Source organism: Apodemus sylvaticus, chromosome 9, assembly GCF_947179515.1.
Source record: "Apodemus sylvaticus chromosome 9, mApoSyl1.1, whole genome shotgun sequence".
NCBI lineage: Eukaryota > Metazoa > Chordata > Mammalia > Rodentia > Muridae > Apodemus > Apodemus sylvaticus.
The window spans coordinates 53,513,923-53,541,422 of NC_067480.1; the positions used below are offsets into that span (position 1 = coordinate 53,513,923).

The following is a 27,500-nucleotide window of genomic DNA, read 5'->3' on the forward strand; positions in this document are numbered from 1 at the left end:
ATACATGCTGTAAGTCATTACTTCAAATGCTAAACTAGCCTTAGGCAATCAAGCAGACTAAAGGTAACTTTCAAGGCAAAAGAACCATGTAACAGAACTGCAAAGAGCTGCCTAGAGGGGAATTTTGTGAAATTCAGGATCCAGACAGTAAGGCGCAGACAGCTCACTTTTAAAAAATTTACATTAGGATCGAAGAGATGAATGGTTAATTTTCTATTGCTAGTAGAACTGTCTTCTTTGTTCATACCACACAATATTCTCAACCAATAGTCAATTCCAAGAGATATGAAAGGCAGGTAGCCTGATGTATGATAGTTGAGAATTAATATGAAAATAAAATTTATGCAAGTCAGTCAAGCCCAATCAAATAAATAAATCCAAATATAGTACTTAAATTTAGACACAAAATTAATCACAACAGCACACCATGTCTTTTGTTTGGTGTACTAGGCAGTTAGGACTGAAAACATGCAGGATGGCTGGTGGCTGCATATACCTTTCACTCTAGCACTTGGGAGACACAAGAGGAGGAATCTCTGAGTTCCAGGAAAACTACATAGTGATATCCTGTCAGAGGAAAACAAACAAGCAAAACCAATGACCAACAATTACGGCCAAATCCCTTTAAACCTTGAGCCAAAGCAGCTAAGAAAAGCTAACATTTCTATTAGGTGTTTTATCTAAATTATGAATTATCTTGTATTCCTTGTGTAAAAATCAATAGGGGCTGATTTTCTTACTGTGGACCTTGGGTGACAGACATACTGGCTCACAACAATCTATGATCCTAGCTCTAGTTTATCCAATGGACCCTTTTGACTGCCACAGATAAAGGCATTTAAGCAGTGCACATACAAACATGCAAGAAAAACAAGAGACACACAGACACACATGCCCCAGCCAGGGAACTTAAGCTGTAGTTCAGAAGTGAGGCTCTGGGTTCTATCCTCAGCACAAACATCCGCTCCTATCTCTGGGGAGGAAGATGGGAGCATCAGAAGTTCAATGTCATTCTTGGCAACACTGAGTCTATGCAATAAGACCTTGTCTCAAAAACCACACATCAGTAGTGAATGATAAAAATTACAACCACCTTTTCCTTTCTGAAGCACACAGATAGCAGAATGTTCTGTTCTAAGATTTGAGAAGGCAAAGAACACATAAAATCTTAAATTGGCCTGTCTAATCACCACCTTCCAAAAGGCTATTTAAAACTTTGGAATTTCCAATTATTGACACTCACTTTTCAACAATAATGATACTTATCTAATGCTAAGTCAAACACAAAAAGGGCTAAAGATTCTCTGCCTAAAATATAAAGAGATCACAAAACTGCCTTATAATACAAAGAAAATAACTTTATTTGTGTATCAAAGACTCTAAGGTTAACAGTTGATGTCAAGACACAAAAGGCTTGAAAAGCTATAGATCACCTCCCTTGATTATTTCAGAGCATCTGATATGCTCCCATCTGAATCTTCAGCATGATGTGTTCTGGTGACAGGATCACGGTTCCTTTACATTAGTCTTCAGCATCTTTCTTTTTCTTCTTTTTCTTCTTTTTCTCTGGACTCTGAAAATAACCAACAACAAAGCTTTTTGAAATAGTAGCCATTTTATAGTTAACTTTTCCTTATAAAGTGCAAAATCTACTCTTAGAACATAAATTTTATACTAAAAAAATCTAAAACTGTAATGTCAACAAAGCAAGCTTCAATAAACCATGAATTGGGAATGTTGACAGTACTTACCTGGCATGCATAAAGCTTTTAGTTAGGCTCAATTCTTAGCACAGCAAACTCTTTTCGTGGTAAGAAACTTAAATTTGAGGGCTTGTGAGATAGCTCAGCAGTTAAGAGCTGCTCTTCCAGAGGTCCTGAGTTCAATTCCCAGCAACCACAATGTGGCTCACAATTATCTATCTATAAAGGGAACTGAGGCCCTCTCCCAGCATGTAGGTGTACATGCAGACAGAACACTCCTACGTTTAAAATAATACATAAATAAATTGAAAAAAAAATAAAATTGATAAGTGGCCTCTATAACAAAAATACCATTAAGCACTTTTTTTTCCTATTACATTTTCCCTATCATGTACCTGGTCATTTCTGACTAATAATACAGTAGCTATTATAAACATCTATGCTTAAGGTTTGTTAAACGCCCTGAAATAAACTCAAAAGGTAAAACAACACCAAAATCACATACAGGAACTGCTGTGCTGGTACATGGCTCCTCCTCCGAAAGTGGCTCTTCCTTTATGTGTTTCTTTTTATCCTTCTTCTTTTTCTTCTTTACAGTCGGCTCCTCTTCTACTACCTGTTCTTCCTCCGCCTCCTCCTCCTCCTCCTCCTCCATCTCCTCTACTTCAGCTGGTGTAAGAATTATGATTGTATTAGACCTCCTTTAAAACCCTAGGATGCTTTTCTTTCTGACATTATAGTCAAGTCTTTTATCCTTGTCTAATACTTGTTAACCTTAAAATAGTCTAAACCAAGCTGAATTAACTTTCTCACAACCAGCTGTTATAAAATAAATGTCAGCATTAACAAAGGTGAAACAATTACATAGCCCGATGGTTTTGGAAGGTCAAGAGGTGAAATTTTCTGTACCTTTACCTCCTTAAGAATGTTTGATTAAAGTTTTGATCCAGAAAATATAGAAATGGCTCATTAGGTGAAGTGCCTACTATACAAGCATAAGGACCTAAACTCGGGCTCTCCAGCAAGAGATAGAAGAAACTAGACACAGTGCTGCAAGCCTGCAGCCCCACAGTGGAGAAGAGACAGAGGTGTTCCTATAACATGATGGGTAATTAACCTAGACAATCATACAGCTCAGAGTTCAGTGAGATGCTGTCTTAAACAAGGACCAAACTAAGAACATGCTGGATGTTCATCTCTAGTATGTAGAAACACACATGCACAACCAGAGGACACCCAAAGAACTGTTATCCTTATGACTATTCAGTGAGATAGGAGAGACATGAAATAAATATCTGAGACTATAAAATACAGAGGAGAAAAATGAAGCAGAGGTTAGGGAGATATATAAGAAGGTGTTACACATGGGAATTTCAACACAAAGGTCAAAGATGAAGAGGTATGAGGTCAAGAGTATGCAAGAATTTGGGTAGATGACTTGCAGGTGCACGAGAGCTAAAGGGCTAATATACAACTGAAATTGTTAATCAAGTATAGCGCTCTAGAACCTGTTTTGAAATAGTAGAAGACTTACTACTGATAAAGAATAGCAGGCTGCAATATATTCTTCTCTTCTATGAACCAAATGAAGAAAACCACTGCTTTATTAATCCTAACGCTACCCATTTCAACAACACTTCAGCATCCATATGATGGTATATTTAGTAGTAATATACTAAGTCCTACACATTTAACGACACATTACTTTACAAAATCCAACATTCTCTTAACTACCCAAAGAACATAATGACATATTAAAACATCCGTTTTCAATGAATGCAATACTTAAAACTATGGTTTAAAGATAAAAAAAAAAACAAAAAAACAAAACAAAAAAAAAAACCAACCCGAAGATATCTGAGGTAGTATTATTCAAAGAATTAAATGGAAAACAGGGCACAGGGTAAAGGCATTTGTGGGTCCTGAGTATGTTCAATTCCTGGACCCAGTCACAGGATGTGTTCTTCACATGTGGACTGTGCCATGCTCCCTCATCCATCCCCAACAAAATACATAAAAATGCAATGTTCTTTGTTTGTTTTCTCTTTGACAATTCAAACTAACCTTTAATTTTAATCTTGGCTTTTTTGGCTTTCTTTTCAGTAATTTCATCCTCTTTATCTACCTCTTCTATTTTGCGTTTTTTAGAACAAGTTGGAAGTGTGGAGTCACCAGAGGGATCGTAAGTCTTCACTTCACTGAAAAAACCAAATAAATTGTGGAAAATCTTTACAAATACCTGTAACTGAAATAGTTCAAGAGAAAAGCAAACACTGTCGTATAATGCAAGAGCACACAATGCTGTTCAGTTCAAGCAGCTGCAGGGACTTCAGGCCAGTCAGTCAAGAAATGACTCTAGGCCCTACCAGCCAGTACACACAAAGCAACAGCATTGGAGGGGTGAAACATCAAGTGAGATCCCTTTCTGAGTAACTCAAAGTAAAACTGCACTGAGTCAATGCTTATTTACATACTCCCATTTAGACACATCTTCACCACAGGCTGTAAGTGACAAAGGACACACAGATCCCCTATAAAGTCAACTATATCTCAAGGCCAATGTGATTAAGTTCATTTAGGTGCCAGGATCTGAACTACTCTGTCCAGCAAAGTCATAGATGAATGGTGGTTTCACTTTATAAGCTGTAAATAGTAACCATTTAATAATAAAAATCCACACACAAAAGATAACTGAATGGACTTTATGATTATGTCAATAAATATTGCTGTGTCCATATATACCCTATGATTTTACTGAAATTCACACACAACTAGCTAGGAATGTTAACATGTCTAAACCCCAGAAGCTGAGATATTGAGGAAGAGTCATTCTGAATTCCAGGCCAAATTAAAGGATACAAATTAAAAGGTTCAGCAATACCTTTTCGTTAAAAACAAAACAAAACAGGGTCCTGTGTAGTTCAGACTGCCTTCCAACTTGCTATCTAGGCAAATATAAACACTATAAATTTCTAGCCATATTGCCTCTATTTTCCAAGCTTTTTTCTGAAGCTTGGTACAAAAGATGATTTCAAACATTACAACTTACAAGTCCTACTTTGCCTAAAACATACAAGTGAGGTCTAAATACTCTTTATGATCATAAACAGTTTTTTATGCCTGTCAGGGTTTTTTAAAAAAAACTTTCATTCTAGATACTTAAGCTTTTAAACAAATGGCACACTACAGAGAAATTGAAATGAGTGAAATAAATCCATGTTGATGAGAAACAGCAGTTGAGCGACAATAAAAACATCTGATGCCAAGGCTAACCTTATTTCAATCCCAGAGACTATAGTTTGGAAGGCATACCAACTCATAAAAGTTGTCCTCTGATCTCCACATGAGGGCTTTGGCTTGCCCACATAAGTACAATCCCAACACATACAAATACATGCAAAAAAGAAAAATTTGTCTATGATAAAAACAAAAACTAAGAGTGATTGTGGAAAACAAAATGGCAAGGAAAAATTAAGAAATGTATATACAGACAGCATGGTGGTGACTATAATTAAGATGTTCCCGAAGAAAATTGCTCACAAGAACTTAAGCATTGTTGACACACACAAGAACTTGCCTGTCAGCTTGACTAAGCAATTTCACAACTCGATGTTTCTCAAATATTGACACACTAAATATGTGATTCTTTTTTATTTGCCCTTTTTAAAAAGACTTGCTGGTTTCCTGTATGCTTGACATTTGATCAAATCCAGGTCCTCTGCAATAGTATATTCTCTGAACTACTGAGCCATTATTCCACCCCCATTGTTATATTAAAAAAGAAGAAAAAAAAAAAGGAACTGAGCGTTTTGTCTGCATGTATGTATGTATGTACATAGATGTACAACAAGTGTGTCTGGTTGTGAGCAACCATATGGGTACTGGGAACAAATACCCCGGTCCTCTGAAAGATGTCACCTTAACAAATGCTTTTAATTGCTGATCCATCGCTCTAGCCCCTTGCCAATTTCCATAATTAGTCCACACTGCTGTGTCTTACGTTTACAATTAAAAATACAAAATAAAAACTGTCAAAACCAATTCATTCTTAAATGACTTTACCTTCTGTGTTCATACTTTTCTGCTTTCGCTAATGCCTTTCCTGTTCCACTTATTTTTCTTATCTAAAAAGAAAAATGAAAATTATATCAAAATCTGTAACACATCTTTTCTACTGGATATAGCACACTGTAGTGTGTGATGATTTTGCTAATTTGAATAAACATGTCAAATGGCAAATACTATAAGTACATCAGCTCCTAAGAAATATGAAGAAATGTTGTGCTAACATGAAATACTTATAGCTTATGATGTTTTGACAGGCAGCGAGCATCTGCCAACAGGAGCAGTGTGGTTCTTACCCCTCTGTCCTCCAAAATCCTCAATCTGGCCTCCAATTTGGCTCGGTTCTCAACTCCCATTGCAGAACTGGAATCTTCACCAAAAGCATCGTATCTGATAGCCAAAACAGTTTTGGCTGCCAGCATTCGAGAAATCTATAAACAAAAGCATAAAACAAGAGGCAGCAACGCTTTTCAGAAAAAGTAAACCCTCAGTTGCTTATGAGAAAATTATAGGAAATCACATTACCATTTATTCTATGTCTATTAATGAAAGTCAAATTCAGTCTCTCTCTGTCCTTTCCTACCCTTTATTCAGAACTAAATGTGATGACCTAAGTCCTACAAGTTGCCCTCTATCTCTGGCATGTGTACTCAGGAACTTATGTTTCATCAGGGCTGGGAATATAGCTCATACCTATATGGGACTATAACTGATACGTAGCCTGTGTGATGCCTCACACTCAGTCTCAGATGGAGAGGGAAAGGATAAGCTTCTTCTCTAATAAATGAATGGTAATTATTTACTACTTTATTTCTGTTAGTGCTGTGAATTTCACAAAATTTCAGTTTAATCCTAAATAATTAGGTACTTATCTATACAAGCACAGAAATATGTCAAATAGACAAATCTGGTTTTTAGAAAATGTTCAGTACATCATATATGCACTATCTAATATTTAATAATGTCAGTAGCAGCAGACTGGTTTCTTGCCGTATCTTGTAACATATAAAGATGCCTTTTACTTACAGTAAACTAAAATAAACTGAGTGTCATTATACATTATAATTACAGTAATAGAAAACGAGTGAAGAAAAAAATTAAAGCTCACGGGTTAGAGAAAAGGTTCAGATATTAATAGCATTTGCTGGTCTTACTGAGAACCTGGATGCAGTTCATTGTAGACTGGCAAGGTAACAACCACTATAACACCCACTACCACAGGATTTGATGACCTCTCTCTTTCAGCCTTGCATGTAGTGCATACATATGCCGATGTACATACAGACAAACACCCAAAAAAACATTATCTTGACAATTTAAAAAAAAATGGAAAAGCTATAACTCACCTTTCCTTTGTGTTTGGGACTCGACTGGCCTACAAGAGAAGCATGATAAATAAGCCCATATTTAGGTGTGTCTCGTCTAGATTTGAGGGCCCTGAAAAGTGCTTTTTCTGCTCCAAGAATCTGAACTGTAGAAGCTGCATGCTTGGCCAAATTCAAAAGAGAACCTAAGGAAAAAAAGAAAAAAGTTTACAAAATGTACTTGCAGGGATACTCAGGATTCTATACTAGTGTAATGATTTCCCTGAAAACACTAATAGTTCCTGTTATTCCTAGTACAAGGACAGCTATGAACTGGAAACTGAAACTGTACATTCAGTAGCATGCTCACAAGAGTGACATGGACATTAATTAACAATTGGGTCTATCCTCAAAGATTCTGAAAATCAAGCATGCCATTGTTGTAGATATATTAGGTCATATCAGTAGTACTAAGCTGGAATTATTTATTTCACCCTCTACAGGAGAATGAAGAAATGTATCTAGACGTATATTAAGACATTCTGCTGGATTTGCTGCATGGAATAGTTAGAAATAGATAAAACAATAATAGCACAAACTCAAATTTTCCAGTTAGTCTAATGCAATTCTCCTTTTAAGGTTACCTACAGAATGAAACTGGGCGAAGGTAACGAAAACATCCCAGTTTCATAACCTTATATGAAACAAAGTACTTGGTCTAATACTGCTGAAAGAATTCTTTCAGCTTTAAAAGAGATCTGCACTGTGTCCAGTTAATACTGTAATTTTAATCATTCAAAACTTGGCCTAATGAATTCTTTTTGATCCTGAGGACTGAGCTTAAGACTTAAACATAGCTCTTACCTCTTACTCCTCTTATCACTCTCATCCTCTCCCTTGGCCCTCTTGGGCTCTCCTCCCTTCGCCCTCTCTACACGTGATCATGGCTGGCCTCCACTTCTCCACTCTCGCCCTCTCTGCCTTTCTCTGCTTCCACTACCCCACTTAACTTCCATCCTCGGCTCTAAATAAACTATTCTATACCAAAAAAGACAAACATAACATGAACTAACATTATCCTTTTGAACAAGGACCACAGTGTCTCAGAAGAGGTAGTGACTGAAGCTGCCCTCATTATTCAAAAAGAACTCAGGCAAAGCATCAGGAATCATCATTGAACACGTGGTCTTTAGTTCTGACAAATCATATTAAAACTGTCACCTGCATGAGCAATAAGCCGTGCTCCAACTAACTCTCCAACCATGACTGTAACGTTAGGTGCAATGGCCATCATTCGATTCTGCAGATATTCATACAGCTGAGTTCTATATTCAGAAATTTCAATTACCTAAAAGAAGTTATAAAATAAGGAAGTCACAAAAAATATAATTAATTCATTTTGAAAATTTTAGATTTCAATAATCACAAATGGAAATGCATATGCATCTCACTGACAGTTCTCAATAGTACAGGGCTGGGCTGAGATTATTTGAGTGATAAACTAATCAAAAGTGTCTGTAACATAAATGATTCACTTATCTATCTCACCATCCTTACTTAAATATGCACAAAAAGATGGCATCAGATGAGGTAGTGACTGAACACCTTCATATACTGTCAGGTGAACAAATATCAAAATCATCATTGCCACCTGCAAACAATTACAGGTTTAGAAAGACCTCAAGTACAGCCTCTGTGGGTGTAATGTACCTGAGTACAGAGATGTAGAATGTTGCAAATATCTTCTTCAGAAACCTCGGTTCCCATAGATATCTCTGCAGCTGCTTTCACTTCTGCTTCTACTTCCTCAGACAGCAATTCAGAAAGAGAGGCAGATGCATAGTTCTTCCTGTCCCCTATGGAATTTTTGTAGATGCAGTGGAATCATTTCCCAGTATTATCTTTCCTTATATAAAGGTTTGATTTAAAAACAAACTTTCTTCAAAAACCATTTAGGCAAAAATAAGAGAAAGCATCTTAAAAATTTCAGAAAAGATGCCAACAGAGAATGGGATTAAAGATAATCTCGCCAGGTGGTGAAGATGTAATATTCTGAAAATAAGGTCTTTTCCTAAGACAGGGTTATTTGTATAGTCCTGGTTGCCCAGAAACTCTCTATATAGACCAGGCTGGTGAACTCAGACCCTCCTGCTTCTGCCTCTGAAAGTGCTGGGACTACCAGCTGAGGCTCTTTTACAGTCTAAGAGACTGGAACTTCTGCTGGACCTCAGAGTTAAAAATACACCTTGAGGGGCTGGAGAGGTGGCTCAGCGGTTAAGAGCACCGACTGCTCTTCCAAAGGTCCTGAGTTCAAATCCCAGCAACCACATGGTGGCTCACAACCACCCATAGTGAGATCTGACACCCTCTTCTGGTGTGTCTGAGGACAGCTACAGGGTACTTACATATAATAAATAAATCCTTTAAAAAAAAAATACACCTTGAGATCACTTATGATTAACACTGCTGCTGTCCTACCACGTACTCAGTCTGTTTAACCTGCCTTTAGAAGAACAATTCAATAATAAATCAAATTTGCCTTGGATTTCTCATGTAACCTATAGCACTGCAAAACTGTAATCTTTCCTTAAAAAAAAAAAAAAAAAAAAAAAAAAGGCTAAATTTGAAGCAAGTTTTATTAAATACTGGCCAGGTCCTTACTCAGTATTCCCAGTGTACGGCCAAATAACTGTTGCAAGCAACAGTTTTTAAAAAGATTTATTTATTTTATGTATATGAGTATGCTGTAGCTATACTGATGGTTGTGAGCCATCATGTGGTTGCATGGAATTTGAACTCAGGACCTTTGTTCACTCCAGCTGACCAGGCTCAGTCAGGCCTAAAGATTTATTGTTTTATTTAAGTACACTGTAGCTGTCTTCACATGCACCAGAAGAGGGCATCAGATCCCATTACAGAGGGTTGTGAGCCACCAAGTGGTTGCTGGGATTTGAATTCAGAACCTTTGGAAGAGCAGTCAGTGCTCTTAATATTTGATATATCTCTCCAGCCCCAGAAAGCAACATTTTTATTTATTGGGTGATAAACAATATTTTTTGTTATCTAAGTCACTTGGATTCAGTAGGAGCTACTAACTTTATCTGTTATTTACAAAGTTATATAATAAAAAAAAAAAACATGTTTATTTAAAAATATAAAACAAAAATAAAAAAAAAACTAGTCAGGTCATTGATTGTGCACACATTTAATACCAGCATTCTAGAGGGAGAGGCAGGTAAAATTGCATTTGAGGACAACTTGGTCTACAGAGTACAGCTTCAAAAAACAAAACAAAGTTGTTTTAAAATAACCAATACCAAATAGCTACATTTGTAAATTTTAAAAATCTTCAGTAATCTTAAGCATTCAATACAATTCCTACTGAGTTATACCAAATTAATTTCTCTCAATAACAATCAACTCACCAACTTTCTGTAAACACTTGCAGTACGTCAAATTATCTGAAATAATTTTCCCTAACTCAGGGAAATGCCAGCCATACCATTCCCTACACCGCATAATATAGTTGTTTAGTTCTTTATCCAAGTCATCTAACAATGCTGTAAAATGAAATGAAAACAGAACTAATGAGTGAGACTGATAATTGTAGTTAACATACACAACAAATTTCCTTAAGGCAGTTAAGTAAAAAAATTTAGTTGTATAAAGTAAATTTATGCCATATAACCATTATTACCATCTCTTTTCAGAATATCCTCCAAATTGAATATCTTATAACCTTTAAAAAGTACCTCTCCAGTCAGGTACTAAACGTATACCATCAACCTAGAGGTGGATATTGCAGCCCAAGGCTAGTCTGATTTACATAGTGAACTCCAGGCCAGCTATAGCTATAAAGTATGACTACATCTCCAAGGAAGCAAAATGAACAAACTGACAACCAAAGAAGACAAGCATAATGGCCCAGAGAGTGAAGTCACTTGCTGTCAAGCTTAATAACCATGTCCAATCACCAAGACCCACATAATGGAACGAGGAAATGAGACTTCCAAAAGTTGCCTCTGACACAAGTTCTGTGGTGTACTTAAAGCCACATATGTAATAATGATAAATTATCTCCCTATAGCTCTCCTGCGAGCATCTCATGAGTAAAACAATGGGCAAATTTTCTTTTGTTTTTAGCTTGCTTCTATTAAAAAATGTTCCCGTGTAAGTAGAGACACACTATGTGTGTGCCTAGAACTGGGTGGATATGATTCACGTTGGGCATTCAATCCTACTTCTTTGGAAGCACCATATCCGTGGCAGTCATTGGTTTCTTTCCACAGGTGAAGTTTTCCACGCTATGGCATGCATTGCTATTTCTCTTAAAGGCCAAATGGCTTAGCATTGTGTGTATATATCTATTTACATTCTTTATTTATTGATGGTTAAAAATTTTATTTTTAACGAGAGCAAATAATACTGTTATGAACATAGGTATAACACGAAGAACTTAAGTCATAATTTTAACTCTTTTGATACACATTAAGTGATGGAATTGTTAGTCAAAGCAATTTTTCATACTTGCAAATGTGATATTTTTAAAAAATTGCTCAATTTATGAGAACCTAAAAAGGAAAAATAGAATTATAAAGATCCCTCTTGCAGTTTTAACACTTACGGAAAAGAGATCAAATAGTATGTTCTAGTAACAGTACTTTATCAAGCGAATCAAAGTTTATACTTTTTCTACTGTGCTTTCCCACTTATCCACTCATTGAAGTTTCAGTTCATCTTTCTTTCAACAGACACAAATAGTAACAACATTTAGGAAAAAAAAACAACTAAACATATCAAACTACCATGTACTTACAAATTGCCTGAACAATCATTGTGTCCACTTTATCAGCACTGAATTTCAATCTGTATCTAGACAGGCTGGGAAAATGAAGAAAAATAGAAACATTTTTTTACAAAGTACTTTAATTAACCTCTCCTTTTGTGTGTTCATTTGAGCAGGTATGTAAGTGTAGGCTAGAGATCTACCTTGTTTTTTTGAAGCAGGGTCTCCCATTGGACTGGAACTTGCAGAATAGGTTGGTATGGCCAACAACTGAGCTCCAGGATCTATCTCCCCCTATGTCCTGGGAATTTTAACTGTGGCCATGCCCAGGATCTTTACCTGGGTTATGGGGTATTGTTAAATTCCTTATAAACTGTACAGCTTAGGCTGGCCTTTGAACCCAGTATTTTCCCACAACAGCTTCCAGTTACCAGGGTTAAACCCATGTCACAAGCTCTGTGAACTAAATCTTGCAGCATACTAAATTCATCTTTTAAAGTTTGTTCTAAACCTCTACTCTCACCTCTATTATTTTCCTAAGTGGGAAAAAAATCTGCTAGATATGAATGTGCTGCACAAAACCATTTTGTGATGATATAAATCTAGTGATACTTTAATAGGCAGTTTTATTTATATACCTATTTAGAAGAGCTTTAATATAGCTTAGTATAGCTAGCTTTGAATTTGCCATATAATGAGGATGAATACACCTGTATCAATACAGCCTCTATTTCTGTATAAATTAATTTGTCATGGTGAGTCCGGTAATTAATAGGATGGAGCAAGTCATATTGATTTTATAGTTTTGTTTTTACACAATAGGCCTTCAATACACTCTAAAGAAGGAAATACAGCATTTCTAATATATGAAAACAGAAACATATAAAGAAGGCTACATGTGAGCTAGCAAATGGTGGCATTAATGACATTTGCAGCCCTACCACATACCACAGCGGAGTTCCTTTACATTGCAGAGTATTTTCAGTATCTCTGATTTTTATCAGATTTTTATCAGAAAGCAACTGAGTTTTGTTTTTTAGTATTGTACTATTTTTACTTTCCCACCTGGCTGTCCTGAAACTTGATCTGTAAACCAGACTATCTGAGTGGTGGGCTGAAAGACCACCACTGCCAATTAGAATACTACTTTCAACAATCACAGCATGTTACGGATCAGTGAATAATAAAGAATAATAAAGATGGCTCAGCAGTTAAGTATCCTTGCTATACTATCATGAACAGCAGAAGTCAGATCCCAGGACCCATACAAGTTAGCAAGCCCATGCATGCCTAAACCCCAGCTGTGAGACAGAAGGATCAATGAGGTTTACCCACGAAACCTATGTCCCAGATTCCAGGGGAGATTCTGCCTCAAAGGAATAGGAAGAATGATAGGACACCTTGCCTTATAAACACAAACATATGTACACAGCAATGTTTTTTCTCAGACCAAACCAATGCTACAAAAATAAATGATCCAGGGCTGGAGAGATGGCTCAGCGGTTAAGAGCACTGACAGCTCTTCTGAAGGTCCTGAGTTCAAATCCCAGCAACCACATGGTGGCTCAGAACCATCCATAATGAGATCTGACGCCTTCTTCTGCTGTGTCTGAAGACAGATATGGTGTGCTTACATATAATAATAAATAAATCTTTAATAAAATAAATAAATAAATGATCCAACACTGAAGATATGAAGAAAGCTTACCATGAGGATTTTAGAACAATTGCATATAAATATGTGTATGCATATAAGTAAGCATATTTAATTTTTCTGTACTTACCTGTGGGCCAATCCAAGACACATGGCTGCCATCTCACGGGGTTCTACCCCAGGAATCAAGCCATCCATTTGTGATCGGATTCCTCTCATAAGTTCATTAACAACAGGACTATGGATACAGCTGAGGTTCAATTTTTCCTATAATATTCACATTAAATGGAAAAAAAGGGGATTTTTTTTGAAAACTCACCTTGGAATCATTAGATTCATATTATTTCTGATATTTTAAAACTATTGAATTAAGGAAATAATAGATATACTTTTCCCAACTGTACATGTTGTTTCCAGTATGTTTGTTGAAAATTTGATGGAAATCAAACATGAAAACCTTCCAATTGCCCTTCTAGCTAGGTTGTATGATTCCCGAGATGTAAAACATCATTAAATCTGAGGTTTTTTTCTTGATTGTTGGACTAAGTGGACCACTGCTATTTTATTTTATTTTCAGACTTTTAAAACCAGCACATGTGCCAGGCGGTGGTGGTGCACGCCAGTAATCCCAGCATTCTGGGAGGCAGAGGCCAGCCTGGTCTACAGAGTGAGTTCCAGGACAGCCAGGGCTATAAACAAACAAACAAACAAACAAAAAAATCAGCACATGTACCTATGTGAGTTTTTTTTTTAAAGATTTATTTTATATATCCGAGTACACTGTAGCTGTCTTCAGACACACTAGAAGAGGGCATTGGATCCCATCACAGATGGGTGTGGTTGCTGGAAAGTGAACTCAGGACATCAGAAGAGCAATGCTCTGAACCAATGAGCCATCTCTCCAACCTCACCACCATGAGAGCTTTTGTGGAGGTGCCTTCAAAGGTTAAACAGAATCAAATCTCCCGTAACTGAGTGATAGGTAGTAGTGATCTGTGTAATGTTGGTAATGGGATCTGAAGCCATTTTTTTTTTTTTTGGTGGTGGGGGGTTGAGACAGGGTTTCTCTGTATAGCCCTTGCTGTCCTGGAACTCACTCTGTAGACCAGGTTGGCCTCAAACTCAGAAATCTACCTGCCTCTGCCTCCCAAGTGCTGGGATTAAAGGTGTGTGCCACCACTGCCCGGCCACTCCAGCCATTTTAAGTAAAATTACAAAACTATCGGGCTGGAGAGTTGGCTCAGTGGTTAAGAGCCCTGACTGTTCTTCCAGAGGCCCTAAGTTCAATTCCCAGCAACCACATGGTAGCTCACAGCCATCTATAATGGGATCTGATGAACTCTTCTGGTATGTCTGAAGACAGCTACAGTATACTCGTATAAACAAAATAAATAAATCTTAAAACAAGGTATTTATATACTCAGCATTTTAACCAAAAGTAACAGTGATGTTTCAAGTTTTTCCCTATGGCTAAGTGTTTCCCTCAAATACCCATCCCAAAGAGTATTAATGAATAGTATAAACACAGATAACAAGTATCTTATTTACTCTGGATTTTGTGGCACACAAATACCACAATGGAGATTGACATTGTATTGAAAAACAAAACTGTTTCAGTCATAACATTTTCCCTGTTCACTTCACATATATGTGTTAATTCCTTCATATACACCAATATTTTATAACATCATGCACTACCATACTTCATTTAATGTTTTCTCCTCTTGCACTTTTATGCCTGCTAGTAAAACTTCCAGTGAACACACCTTTGCTCAACAAGAAAAAAATTAAATTATGTGGATCATAAAAACTGTGACTAGTCGGCATGAGTGGCCAGGTTAGAGCTTATATTACCATTTTTGTCCATCTTTATTTTCTACTGTATATAGGGAGCACTTGTTTTTTGCAATTCCTAGTTGATATTATACTGCTTAACAAAAAATTTGATTATGAGAACACAGATAAATACTACACAAAGGGCAGGCTTTGCAGCTCTAAAAGACACAGAAAACCACGACCTGACTTTTCAGTCACAGCCTCAGCCCGACTTTACCTTTATGACCCCTCCTAGTTTAGCATCAGCTACAGCCAAAGGTTCATGGGCTTCTTTTACTATTTTCTTCAAAACTTTCTTCAGCTGCTTATTGATTTTGCCTTCCATCAGAGCTGTGAATGCTTTGCAGGAAAACAGAAAAATTAAGAGTTATAACTGAGAGCTCTTCTGATGTAAATTTTCAAGCAAAGAAAATATATCATTTTAAAAGGTACAACGTTTTAAAAAATAAAATTATTCATGTAAATATTTTATAAATCTAATTCTTAAATGCCAGCAGGCCTGATGATGCACAATGTCAATCTCAGCACGTGGGAGGTAGGAAACAGAAGGAAACCCAAGCTAAAACCAGCTGGGTGTACAAAGGGAGATCCTACCATGAAATAAGATTGTTAGTTAGGATTCAACTTCTTTTATACCTCACTCAACTAGCCTCAAATTTGTGAGCCTGCCTTTAGCTTTCCAAGTGCTGGGATAAGCACTGTGCATCATTATGCCTGGCATTTATGAATGGCTTTTATAAAACCCTGGCTATTTCCTTCCGTCTTCTAATACTGTATACATACTGATTCCTAATATTTACCTTTTTATAAAGAGACTTTCTTTATTCTTTTATGTTTTTGGACTGAGGATAGTCTTTAGCATGTGAAAAGGCCTTTGGCCTAATCGCCAGCACCACACACACACACACACACACACACACACACACACACTTTAAAATTAAAATTGCAGCCAGGTTGTGGTGGCACACATCAGTAATCCCAGCACCCTGGGAGGCAGAGGCAGGTGGATTTCTGAGTTCCAGGCCAGCCTGGTCTACAGAGTTCCAGGACATCCAGGGCTATACAGAGAAACCCTGTCTCGGAAAAAAAACAAATCAAAAAATCCAAAAAATAAAAATAAAATAAATAAATAAAAATTAAAAAGAAAACTGCATGTTATGTTCCTGGTTAAAGTTTAAATCTGTATCACCCAATTTTAGTTTTAACCTAGCACACACAATAGAACTTCCCTTAAACATACTTCTAAGTGTACAATCTCTGGTCACCATCTTCTTTAATCAAACAACACTTATCACTTCAAAAAAAGCCTGTTATATAATAACCTCAGGGGCCTGAACTAAGCTATTCCCCAGAGGTCCTGGATTCTCAGCACCAACCGCAGCTCACAACCATCTAAAACTCCATGGGATCCATGCCCTTTTTTGGTGTGCAGATATACATGCAGACACAATGCCTACTTACATACCCTTACAGCTGAGCCCTAAGCTTGACTCCCAAGACTTACATGGTAAAGGGAACAGAGAGCACTCTCACTAGCTGTCCTCTGATGGGATTGTACTCTCCAAGTAAACAGGATGTTAAAAGGAATGTCATAAATGAACTTCCCATAGAGAATATTATTAATTCTACAAAATCTAAATTGTGTAATCTATTCTCTAGTTATTCGGGTTGGTTCTGCCTTATACAACCAGGAAGGTGGTTCTGTAGGTAAAATGCTTGCCATTTAATCAACCGAGTAACCAAATCCAGTCCCTGGAATCCATGAAAAGGTTAAAAAAAGAGAAGTGGTTTCCATTGTCTTCTGATTTATATCCAGGCATGGCAAGTGTACCTGCACCAGCATGAACTGCTTGCCTAAGATCATTAGATCATCTTAGTCAAGCTCCCCGGCCCCCAAAACAAGCCAATTTGTAAGACACAATATGCCATTAATTACAAAAAAAACCAAAAACAAACAAACAAACAAACAAAAAAACCCCAAAACCAAAACCTGAAAAAACTGAGACTTTGATTGTAAAAGTTTCTGTAATGGAATTCTTGACATAGTTCCCTCATTTCCAAAAATGTCTATTATAAATCTATGCTTTCCCACTTATAACAGAAATAATATCCATCTCTCAGAGGATTGTTTCAGTGATTGTAATCATTAGATATAAGTAGTACAGAAACTTGCTTTGTGTTTGGCCATGCTTAATCCCAGTAGCCGGGAGGCAAAAGACAGGCAGCTGAGATTGGTGACAGCCTGGTCTTTAGAGTTCCCGGACAACAAGGGCTACACAGTGAAAGCCCGTGAGAGGTTAGTTTAAACTGTGGTGAATGGGTCTTAAAAATATAGAGTGGGCAGAGTATGGTGGCACATCCCTATAGTCAGTAGACTACTCATATCTCACTGTCCCCACCAAAACAGTATCTTTTCCCCATGTGTGATTAATCAAAGTGTTTGGACCTGTAAAATTCTTGTCTATTTTTAACCATTTTATCAAATAATGAGAGAATATGCCTGTTGCCCCAACATGATCCACATTTAAAGGCTCTAAATTACTCCTTCCTTTAAATGAAAACAAAACAACAACAAACAAAAACAAAAACAAAACCAAAACTGTTTCCTTATATAAGCTCTCATGCCCTTTGGTATGTGCATATATATTTTAAAGAATTCTATTTCCTTTCAATTTTTAATATTGATATGCTTTTATATACTCTGGTGAGCCTTATTACCAATTGTTTATTTCTATTGGCTAGTTTCAACTTTACCCTTGAATTAATAAAACCATTAGTGAGCTGGGTGCATGACCACATTACCTTGGTCCCTTGTAGAACAGCTTTTACTGAATTGTGCTTCAGCATTAGGCTGTTGGTTTCCACAGGGAGATCAATTTAACCACTTGTCATCTCTCATCACATGGTGGAAACCAACCCTATGGTGAAAAAAGCTAACTCAATGTTGTCTCAGTGGTAGTGACGAATGGATTAGATCACTTAAATTCAGTTCCAATAAGATGCATCATTGACAACATTGAGGAAGATTAACTCAGGCAACTGAAGACAATAACCTTTTAATAAGAAAATTTAATAATTTTTAAATTAAACAAACAAGGAAAAGAAAAAGAAACTTCTCTTACTTTAAAGTCTTATTTACCTGCTAATGCTTCTGCTGTATCCTGAAATTTCTCAAAATGTTTTAGCTTTACTCTAGAATTAGAAGAGAATGAATGTTATTGAAAGAAATAATTCTGCAAAAGCTACATAGCCAGAAAACAGAAGCTAGCTGTAGTAATTGCAGCTATTCAGAGGCCAACCCAAGAGTCCATAAAACTAGTGCAAGTACTTAAACCTTGCTCCACCTTAAGACAGAGGCAAGAGGAACTCTGTGAGCTCAAGGTCAACCTGGGCTACACAAAGAGTCTGGCTTAAAAAACAAACAAAAAAATTGGAAATTTTGTTCAATGGTCAATTATTTCCTAGAATAGCCAAGGACTAGGGTTCTATCCTCAGCACCAACCAACCAACCCTCCAGATAAAAGTGTGATTGAAAAACAGCTTATTGTCAAGATTTATTTTTCGTTATCACCCACATAGTTTATGTATATAATAGTGTTTTCTATACAAAGAAATATTAGTGAATTCATTGTTGTCTCAGTGGTAGTGACGAATTTTTGTTAAATCACTTAGATTCAGTTCCAAAAGGTATACATCATTGACAACAATGAATGAAGATTTACCCAGCAAAGCATATAACACTTTAAAAAAAAATTGAAGTCTTAAAACAGTATTAGTTGAGGCAAATTTTTCTTACCTGGAAAGGCAAATGTGTACTTAAAAGCATAAGTATGCTGGGCGGTGGTGCACGCCTTTAATCCCAGCACTTGGGAGGCAGAGGCAGGCAGATTTCTGAGTTTGAGGCCAGCCTGGTCTACAGAGTGAGTTCCAGGCCAGCCAAGGCTGCACAGAGAAACCCTGTCTCGAAAAACCAATACCAAAAGAAAAAAAAGAAAGGAAAGAAAGGAAAGAAAGAAAGAAAGAAAGAAAGAAAGAAAAAAGACGGATTGTATTGTTTTCTGTCCTATCCAACCCTATTTCTGCTTGTATAATATGTCTACATCTCTCAGATCTTGTCTCAATATTCATGAAAGGTGTATTCAAAAATCATGCTCCAGAATAATTGGCTTAATGTAATTCCACTTACACTTACCTTTGGAGCATGATTTTCCTCGGTATATCATGAACATCTCTCCAAATCTTATACATACACTCAATTCAATCAACAATGCTATTACTGATGGAACCACAAATGACTATATTTCACTTTGCCCTTTCTCTGGGTTAACCATTCTTTACTCTTTTTTAATTAATTAATTAACTAATTAAATATCATAAGTTAAGTACACTGTAGCTGTCTTCAGACAGCCCCAGAAGAGGGCATCAGATCTCTTTATGAATGGTTGTGACCACCATGTGGTTGCTGGGATTTGGACTCAGGATCTTTGGTAGAGCAGTCACTGCTCTTAACTGCTGAGCCATCTCCCCAACCCCATTCTTTACTCCTCTGTGTATTTATTAGCAGGAGCCGACTTATGACCAAATACAGACATCCACAGATATGACCCCTCCATTTGGGGTAAGCAATTTTATCACTTTCTTCTCAAGACTATATGCACTTGGTGGGTTATTTCACAAGACTGATTCATGAATGGTTAAATGCTGATCTCTTCAACCAATTTAGTTGAGGAAACATGATGTACTTTAAAACCTAGAATTTACAACCTAGTTTTACCCCCCCCAAGAGCTAGACAGAAACAAAAGTCATGGAAGATAAATACACTACAGAGTAAGTTAGAAAGCCTTTGAATTTTCAACCCACAAAATCTAAAACTTCCCCATGCTTTATATAAATTCCTTCTTTAAAAGTTTATATTTAATTCATGATATAGTGTTTCCTCAAATAGCCATTAAATATAAACCTTGGATTATTGCCCACTGTAATCTACATTACAAATTAGCTGTGATGACCTCCGTTCCAAATAAACAGCCTCAATTACTGGGTGGTGGTAGTGTACACCTTTGATCCCAGCGTTCTGGAGGCAGAGGATCTACAGCACTAGTTCCAGGACAGCAAAGACTACACCCTGTCTTAACATCCACACTGGAAAAAAAAAAAAAAAAAAAAAAAAAAAAAAAAAAAAAAAAAAAGCCTGAATTAAAGTCATACTAACACTGTTTACAAAATAGATTTCCAAAAATCAAAAAGCTGAAAATAGCATACAAATGAAGAGGCCGCCACAAACTACCATACACCTAAATTCTCCAAGTTACTTACATTTTATTTGCTTTCTCTGGAGTTTCAAATTCTTTCCACAAACTATCAACCTCTTGAAGTTTCTTCTCATTCAGAACCTGCAATAAACCAGTTTTTTTCAAAGGCAGTTTACATATATACAACTCTTTTTCCAGGTAACATCTATTCAAGTAAAACATGAGAAAAATGTTTCTCTTATTGAAATGAGCTAGTTTTGTTATGCAGTATTAAGTCATGGTCAAATTAATTGTCTTAAGTTAAAACTAGTTATAGACTTTTAGAACCTTTCCTATATTATTACCAATCTAGACTTATGTGAGTATACATATCATTTCTATCCTACTGGTATTTAAATGTGTTCAATTTCCCCCCCTAAGCCCCTAAATATACTTTTGTGTTGATAAACATTCAAGCAGATTTTTGTAAATGAGGTTAATTGATCAAATAAGATTAATTTTAATTTATAAATATTAAATTAATAAAATTTGGGGCTGGGAAGATGGCTCAGTGACTTTTCCAGAGGACTCAAGTTAGATTGCCAACACCTACACAACAGCCCACAACTCACAACTCCAGCTCCAGACATATCAGGTACCTGTGGCTTAATCAGGGACCTGCACTTAATACATACATAATTAAAAATAAAGCATTGTCTCACATCTCCAGTGCTGGATTATACGCCATCACCTTCAGTTTATGCAGTGATCAAGGTGTTTTGAGCATATAGGCAAGCATTCTTTTCAACTAAACTAGAACATCTGACCCACTTTTGAGACTATCTTTACATAGGTTCACATAAAATCTAGAGTAAATTAAAGATTTTCATTTCAACACCTATACTCTGTATGATAAATCAAGTCAATCCTCAAATCTATACTCCTCATACAAAACACCCCTCAAATAGGGATGTTTTACAATTAATGACAGGTTAATATAATTAGCATTGTAATAGAGCATGCTAACTATGATGCAATGCACTATACAGTTATGCATATACTTTTTTTGACAATGTGGCTGCTAACTGTCAGGTCTAGATCATAGAACATTAACAATTATATATCTTTGATTATGCAGCAAATTTGGATATGTTTGATTATGCAGCAAATTTGAGGTCAGCACCAGATACATTTCATATATATATATATTAGTATATAATTAAGTGTAATCTCTATACTTTTACGTACATGGGTGCTTTGCCTTTAAGTCTCTCTGTGCACCAAATGCCAGAAGGAGATCCATTTGCTTTAAAGAGAGTTTCAAGTTGCAATGTAGGTGCTGGGAATTAATCTAGGTCCTCTGAAAGAACAACCAGGGTTCCACAGGGCTGAGCTATCTCTCTAGCCTCCGGGTTTGATTTCAATCAAACAAACTTGATAGACTGAATGAATCAAGCAATAGAGCTACCAATTACAAAAGAAGTGCTGGTGTCAAAATTGTAAGCAACAACTTGTACTGTATAGCATACAGTACAGTTGAATTACAGCTATTTTAATTTGTGTATGCTAAAAATTTAAGAATACAATGACGTCCCAGAAAAGCCTCAATTTCTAATTGTTCTGAGACTTGTTGCTCACTGTCAAGAAAAAATTAAGAAAATCCACATTTTCTTCTAATTAAAAAGAAAGTATTAGAAGATAACAACTGGATGAACAGAACTGTCATATTTGGAGGATTTCTGTCACCATTCTCTTACAGTGTTTGCCTGAATGCATCTATGTGTACCATCTGCATTCCTGCTGTTGGAGGTCAAGAGTGTCCTCTCAGAACTGGAGGTACAAACAGTTGTGAGCCACCATGTGGTTGGGAAGCTAGGTCCTCTGCAAGAACAAGTGCTCTTAGCCACTAAGCCATCTCTTCAGTTCCAAATTGTCATCACTCTTTTCTTTTTGGTTTCCCTGTGTAGCCCTGGCTGTCCTCGAACTCGGAAATCCGCCTGCTTCTGCCTCCCAAGTGCTAGGATTAAAGGTTTCCTGTCATCATTCTTAAAACTAAAGTTAAAGCAACAAAGAAAACATGGATGATTAATAGTATCCAAATATTCACAAAAGGTGTGGCACACACACACAACTTTGGTAATACCCAATCATGCTACCATATATTGTTTGTTACAGTTACTAGTAACAAAAGTTTGAACAAAATAAAGTTTTCATAGTTGTCTAATTTTTTAAGAAACTTAATTTGGGGCTAGAAAGATAGCCCAGCCCTTAAGAGCACTGGCTGTTCTTCAGAGGTCCTGAATTCATTTCCCAGCAAACCACATGGTGGCTCACAACCTGAAGTTAGCATACTCACTCATATATCTATACTGAGTACACTACAAGAAGGCAGCAATCTAAGCAGTAATTAAAACACTCACTCCCTGACAAGAGCATGAAAAAAATGTAGCCAATATAAGTGAAGATATATTGGAATGTCTGGAAACTGAACCCAGGGCCACACATGGAAGTGTTTTACCATGAGCTATATTCCTAACCCCCTTTTTAGCTTTTATTTTGTGACAGGATCTCATTAAGTTACTTGAATAGGTCTAGAACTTTTGATCAGGACTCCTGTCTTCGCTTCCAGAAATTATAATTCATTAGTACAGGCATTAGTCTGTGCCAACAGGGTTTTCTCCCAAAATCCAACTCATATTCTAGCACTTTGAAAGGTCATGGAAGTCGGGTGGCGGCGGCGCACACCAGCAATCCTAGCACTCTAGGAGGCAGAGGGCAGAGGCAGGCGGTTTTCTGAGTTCTAGGCCAGCCTGGTCTAAAACAAAAAAACAAAACAAAACAAAACAAGACAAAAAAAAAAAAAGAGGTCATGGAAAAAGGCAGCAGCAACTAGTATTGTTTATCTACTTTTGGAGGAATTCACATGAAATGTTCACCTTCACACAGTACAGAATTCCCTTCACAAATTGCAATCACTAGCATTAGGTCTGGACTATGCCAACTTCATAGGTAAGGGATTGTTAACATAAATACCAAACAATTATAAACTGAAAACTTAAACATAATACTCAAATCTTTCCAACAGAGTAGTGACAGCATATTTATCACAAAAACCACTGAATACTATATGTAGTATGACCTAAAAATAAAGAGGTTTAGCACATAGCCACTCACTCTTACCTCAATGTTCCCTACATATCAGTAGCATCCCATTGTAAGAAGATGCCATTGTTCGACCATTTCCATGCTAATAAACTTGTACTGAGAAATGGCTCAGTGACTAAAAGCACCAACTCTCTTCCTGAGACCTGGGTTCAAATCTCAGCGCACACACATGGCAGCTCACAATTGTCTAATAACCCCAAGATCTGAAACCTTCAAAGACACACCAATGCACATAAAATAAGAAAAACAAAACAAACAACAGCAACAAACCACAAAAACCTTTCCCTATTTAAATAAGGAACACTCAAGTTAATAGCAGCCATCTAATTTCTCCCTTAACCGTCATGTTTGTAATTATAAACTCCCTGGTTTACACAATTACATCACGACAGCTCATGGGCAACAACTACATGTCTGTCTTAAACAAAAACTCCCTTCAATACTGTTGCTTGCAGTCCAAATTTCTCCACTGAAGCAATCTCACTGAATTAAAAAAAAAAAAAAAGACACTCCTAGGAATGAGAGGAGGTTTCATTGTATATTGAGGGAATTAACACAGGCAGAGGCATCAGAAGAGTCCAGGCTGACATAAACGGAGAGAGGAACAGAAAACTGAAGACCAAGAACCTGCTGAGTTATACAGGAATCCGAGAAGCTGGGGAAAGGGTTCCAGCCCAACTTTTGTGCTGAAGAATGCACAGGCTTATGGTGGCCAGTCGCTTCTGCCATGTTAATAGGCACTTCAGTCATTTGTTCTGAGACCTAACATTCATGTTGTCTAAAGAGCAGTAAACCTTTCTCGTTTTCCTGTTATCATCACATAGTAAAATAATCTTTCAGCCGGGCAGTGGGGGCGCACGCCTGTAATCCCAGCACTCTGGGAGGCAGAGGCAGGTCGATTTCTGAGTTCGAGACCAGCCTGGTCTACAGAGTGAGTTCCAGGACAGCCAGGGCTATACAGAAAAACCCTGTCTGGGGGGTGGGAGTGGGGGGGGGGGGGAGAATACTGAAAACCTTCCAATCATGCCTGAAAGGATCCTGATCTTAGACCCCTGATCTGGTTAAATATGAATGAAATGTTAGGGGCCAGCCTACATAACAAGACCCTGCCTCAAAATTAAATAAAGTCCGTGATGATGCACACCTTTAATTACAGCACTTGGGACGCAGAGGCAGATGGATCTCTGAGTTCGAGGCCAGCCTGAGCAGCATAGAAACCCCGTCTCAAAAAACCCAAAATAAATCACTGGGGCTGGCCGGGCGTGGTGGCGCACGCCTGTAATCCCAGCACTTGGGAGGCAGAGGCAGGAGGATTTCTGAGTTCGAGGCCAGCCTGGTCTACAGAGTGAGTTCCAGGACAGCCAGGGCTACACAGAGAAACCCTGTCTCAAAAAAACAAAAACAAAAACAAAAAAAAATCACTGGGGCTGAAGAGATGGCTCAGTATTTAAGAGCACTGACTGGTCTTCCAGAGGTCCTGAGTTCAATACCCCGCAACCACATGGTGGCTGGCAACCATCTGTAATGGGATCTGTAGCCCTCTTCTGGTGTGTCTGAAGACAGCTACAATGTACCCACTTACATATAAGATAAATACTAAAAAATATTTTAAAAAAAACTGATCTTGTATTGGGAGTGTAGCTGTGTGACAGGGCGCTGGTCTACCATGTACAAAGCCTTAGGTTCTATCCCCAGCACCGTGAACATTTTTGTTAAATGAACGCTTTAATGTCACTTGTAAAAAAGGGTCCTGCCACCTTTTAAACTGAGCGAATCATCTAAAGCAGAGGTCGCCTTAAAGTCGGAGAAACCACGTGTTCACCTGAACCACCCGATTTTTCACATCCTTTCGGAGCCCGGGGACTTGGAAGATGCGCTAGTGTGTCCCGTCCCAACTTAAGTCTTACCCAGCTCTCTGTCCCCACAGAAGCCTTTTAGCTCAACAATTCCAGCTCACTTACCTTAAAGATGGCGTAGCCAACGGACGTTTCAAACAGGACCAACATGGTGAGAGCAGGTCAGGGCGCTACACGGCTGGCCGCGCGCCCTTACGCCACTACAGAAGACGAGCTTCCGGCCACCGAAGGCCCTGCAGGCCTCGGACGCGGGGGAGCGCAAACGCCTTCGCCTCCCCGCGGCGCGGACGGGCAGACCACGTTGCCCAGACCTTCCACACCTCCACACGGAGCAGCAAATACGCAAGTCTCCTTCTCCAAGAATTCTGGGATGGAACGTCACTTCCTGCCGCTAAATGCCGCAGAACGTGAGGTCATTTCCGGGTTTTTCCCGCCCACAAGAGAGTCCGGAAAGAGGCGGCCTTAAAATATCGCGAGACTTTTAAGCCATGCACTCACGTTAGGCGCTGTCAGTTTATGCGGTTACCTAAAGAAAAAGTTCTGTATACATTGTTTATATATTTTATTACATATAATATATAACTTACAAGTATATAATTTACAGCACATTATACCACGCCCAGCCATGTAAAGGACATTTTATTTTAAAACAACGCACAACATTTTTACTTTTGTTTTGTTTTGTTTTCGCGACAGGGTTTCTCTGTAGCCCTGGCTGTCCTGAACTCTGTAGACCAGGCTGGCCTCGAACTTAGAAATCCGCCTGCCTGTGCCTCCCAAGTGCTGGGATTAAAGGCGTGCGCCACCACCGCCTGGCAGAACACTTTTTCTTTTTTTTTTTTTTTTAAAGATTTATTTATTATATGTAAGTACACTGTAGCTGTCTTCAGACACTCCAGAAGAGGGTGTCAGATCTTGGTATGGGTGGATGAGAGCCACCATGTGGTTGCTGGGAATTGAACTCAGGACCTTCAGAAGAGCAGTCGGTGCTCTTGACCGCTGAGCCATCTCTCCAGCCCCTCAGAACACTTTTTCTTGATGAGGCCTTGCATTCCCGTCCCATCAGTAAGTCAGTTCCAGGGAATCTAACTCCCCCTCTTCTGACCTGGAAGCAGAGTTGTAGGCAATTGTAAGTCGTCTCGTGGATTCTGGGAACCCAACCAGGTCCTCCGCAAAGGAAGCAAACTTTTATAACCAGGAACATTTCCTGGTGGTTCTTCTCTGGTCAGACCGGTTTTTAGCAAAGATTTCTTTTATAGCTATAAATATAGATGTTTTCGGGGCGGGGAGGGTTGTGTTAAAATGATCCCAAGGCATGAATTTAAGCGTGTCTCAGTGCAGTTTGTTTTATGGAAACTTTCAACCTCAATGGCTGGGTTTATTTTAAGACAAAGTCTTTGTTGTTGTTGTTGTTGTTGGAATTTTTTATTGTACGTATATGTGTACACTGTAGCTGTCTTCAGACACACCAGAAGAGGGCATCAGATGGTTGTGAGCCACCATGTGGTTGCTGGGAATCGAACTCAGGACCTCTGGAAGAGCAGTCTGTGCTCTTAACCACTGAGTCATCCCTCCAGCCCCCAAGACAAATCTCAGTCTAGCCTCAAACTCACTATGAAGCTGAGCATGGCCTTGCTCACAAACAGTTTGTTTGAGACAGGGTCTCGATGTAGCCCTGTAACTATATCTTGTAACTGTGTAGAACAAACAGGTCTTGAACTCATAGAGGTCCTCCCACCCCCACCCCCACAGTAGTGAGATCATAGGCATATGCCACCACATCAACTTTATTGGTCCTGGGGATGGAACCAAAGACTGGGTTCCATAGATACTAGGCAAGCACCCTACCAACTAAGCCACATCTCCAGCCTTGTTTTGGCTTTTTGAAAAAGGATCTCA

At 38.0% G+C, this 27,500-nt stretch overlaps 1 protein-coding gene and 4 non-coding genes across 6 annotated transcripts; all 5 read right to left on the bottom strand.

Annotated features, from left to right (window-relative positions):
• Positions 1-1,337: 1,337 nt before the first annotated feature.
• On the bottom strand, positions 1,338-25,974 carry Nop58 (NOP58 ribonucleoprotein). 2 transcript variants are annotated; one of them, XM_052192010.1, is made up of 15 exons: positions 25,707-25,974; positions 20,666-20,742; positions 18,488-18,540; positions 15,566-15,687; positions 13,643-13,779; positions 11,889-11,953; positions 10,498-10,632; positions 8,783-8,928; positions 8,294-8,420; positions 7,115-7,278; positions 6,065-6,199; positions 5,766-5,827; positions 3,768-3,901; positions 2,209-2,372; positions 1,338-1,573 (listed from the first exon to the last, which is right to left on the bottom strand). In XM_052192010.1, the coding sequence occupies exons 1-15, from the start codon at positions 25,749-25,751 to the stop codon at positions 1,523-1,525; spliced, it is 1,617 nt and encodes a 538-aa protein (XP_052047970.1). In that variant the 5' UTR covers positions 25,752-25,974; the 3' UTR covers positions 1,338-1,522. The 2 variants fall into 2 exon arrangements, with proteins under 2 accessions (XP_052047970.1, XP_052047971.1); XM_052192011.1 differs by lacking the exons at positions 20,666-20,742; positions 25,707-25,974 and adding an exon at positions 18,151-18,266 and having other exon boundaries at positions 18,488-18,536.
• LOC127693171 (small nucleolar RNA SNORD11) lies at positions 8,171-8,254 on the bottom strand. Its single transcript, XR_007979634.1, has one exon. It is a non-coding gene; the product is annotated as a small nucleolar RNA SNORD11 (small nucleolar RNA).
• LOC127693172 (small nucleolar RNA SNORD11B) lies at positions 8,646-8,725 on the bottom strand. The gene has a single exon (XR_007979635.1). It is a non-coding gene; the product is annotated as a small nucleolar RNA SNORD11B (small nucleolar RNA).
• Positions 18,286-18,369, bottom strand: LOC127693167 (small nucleolar RNA SNORD70). Its single transcript, XR_007979632.1, has one exon. It is a non-coding gene; the product is annotated as a small nucleolar RNA SNORD70 (small nucleolar RNA).
• LOC127693166 (small nucleolar RNA SNORD70) lies at positions 18,973-19,059 on the bottom strand. Its single transcript, XR_007979631.1, has one exon. It is a non-coding gene; the product is annotated as a small nucleolar RNA SNORD70 (small nucleolar RNA).
• Positions 25,975-27,500: the final 1,526 nt, after the last annotated feature.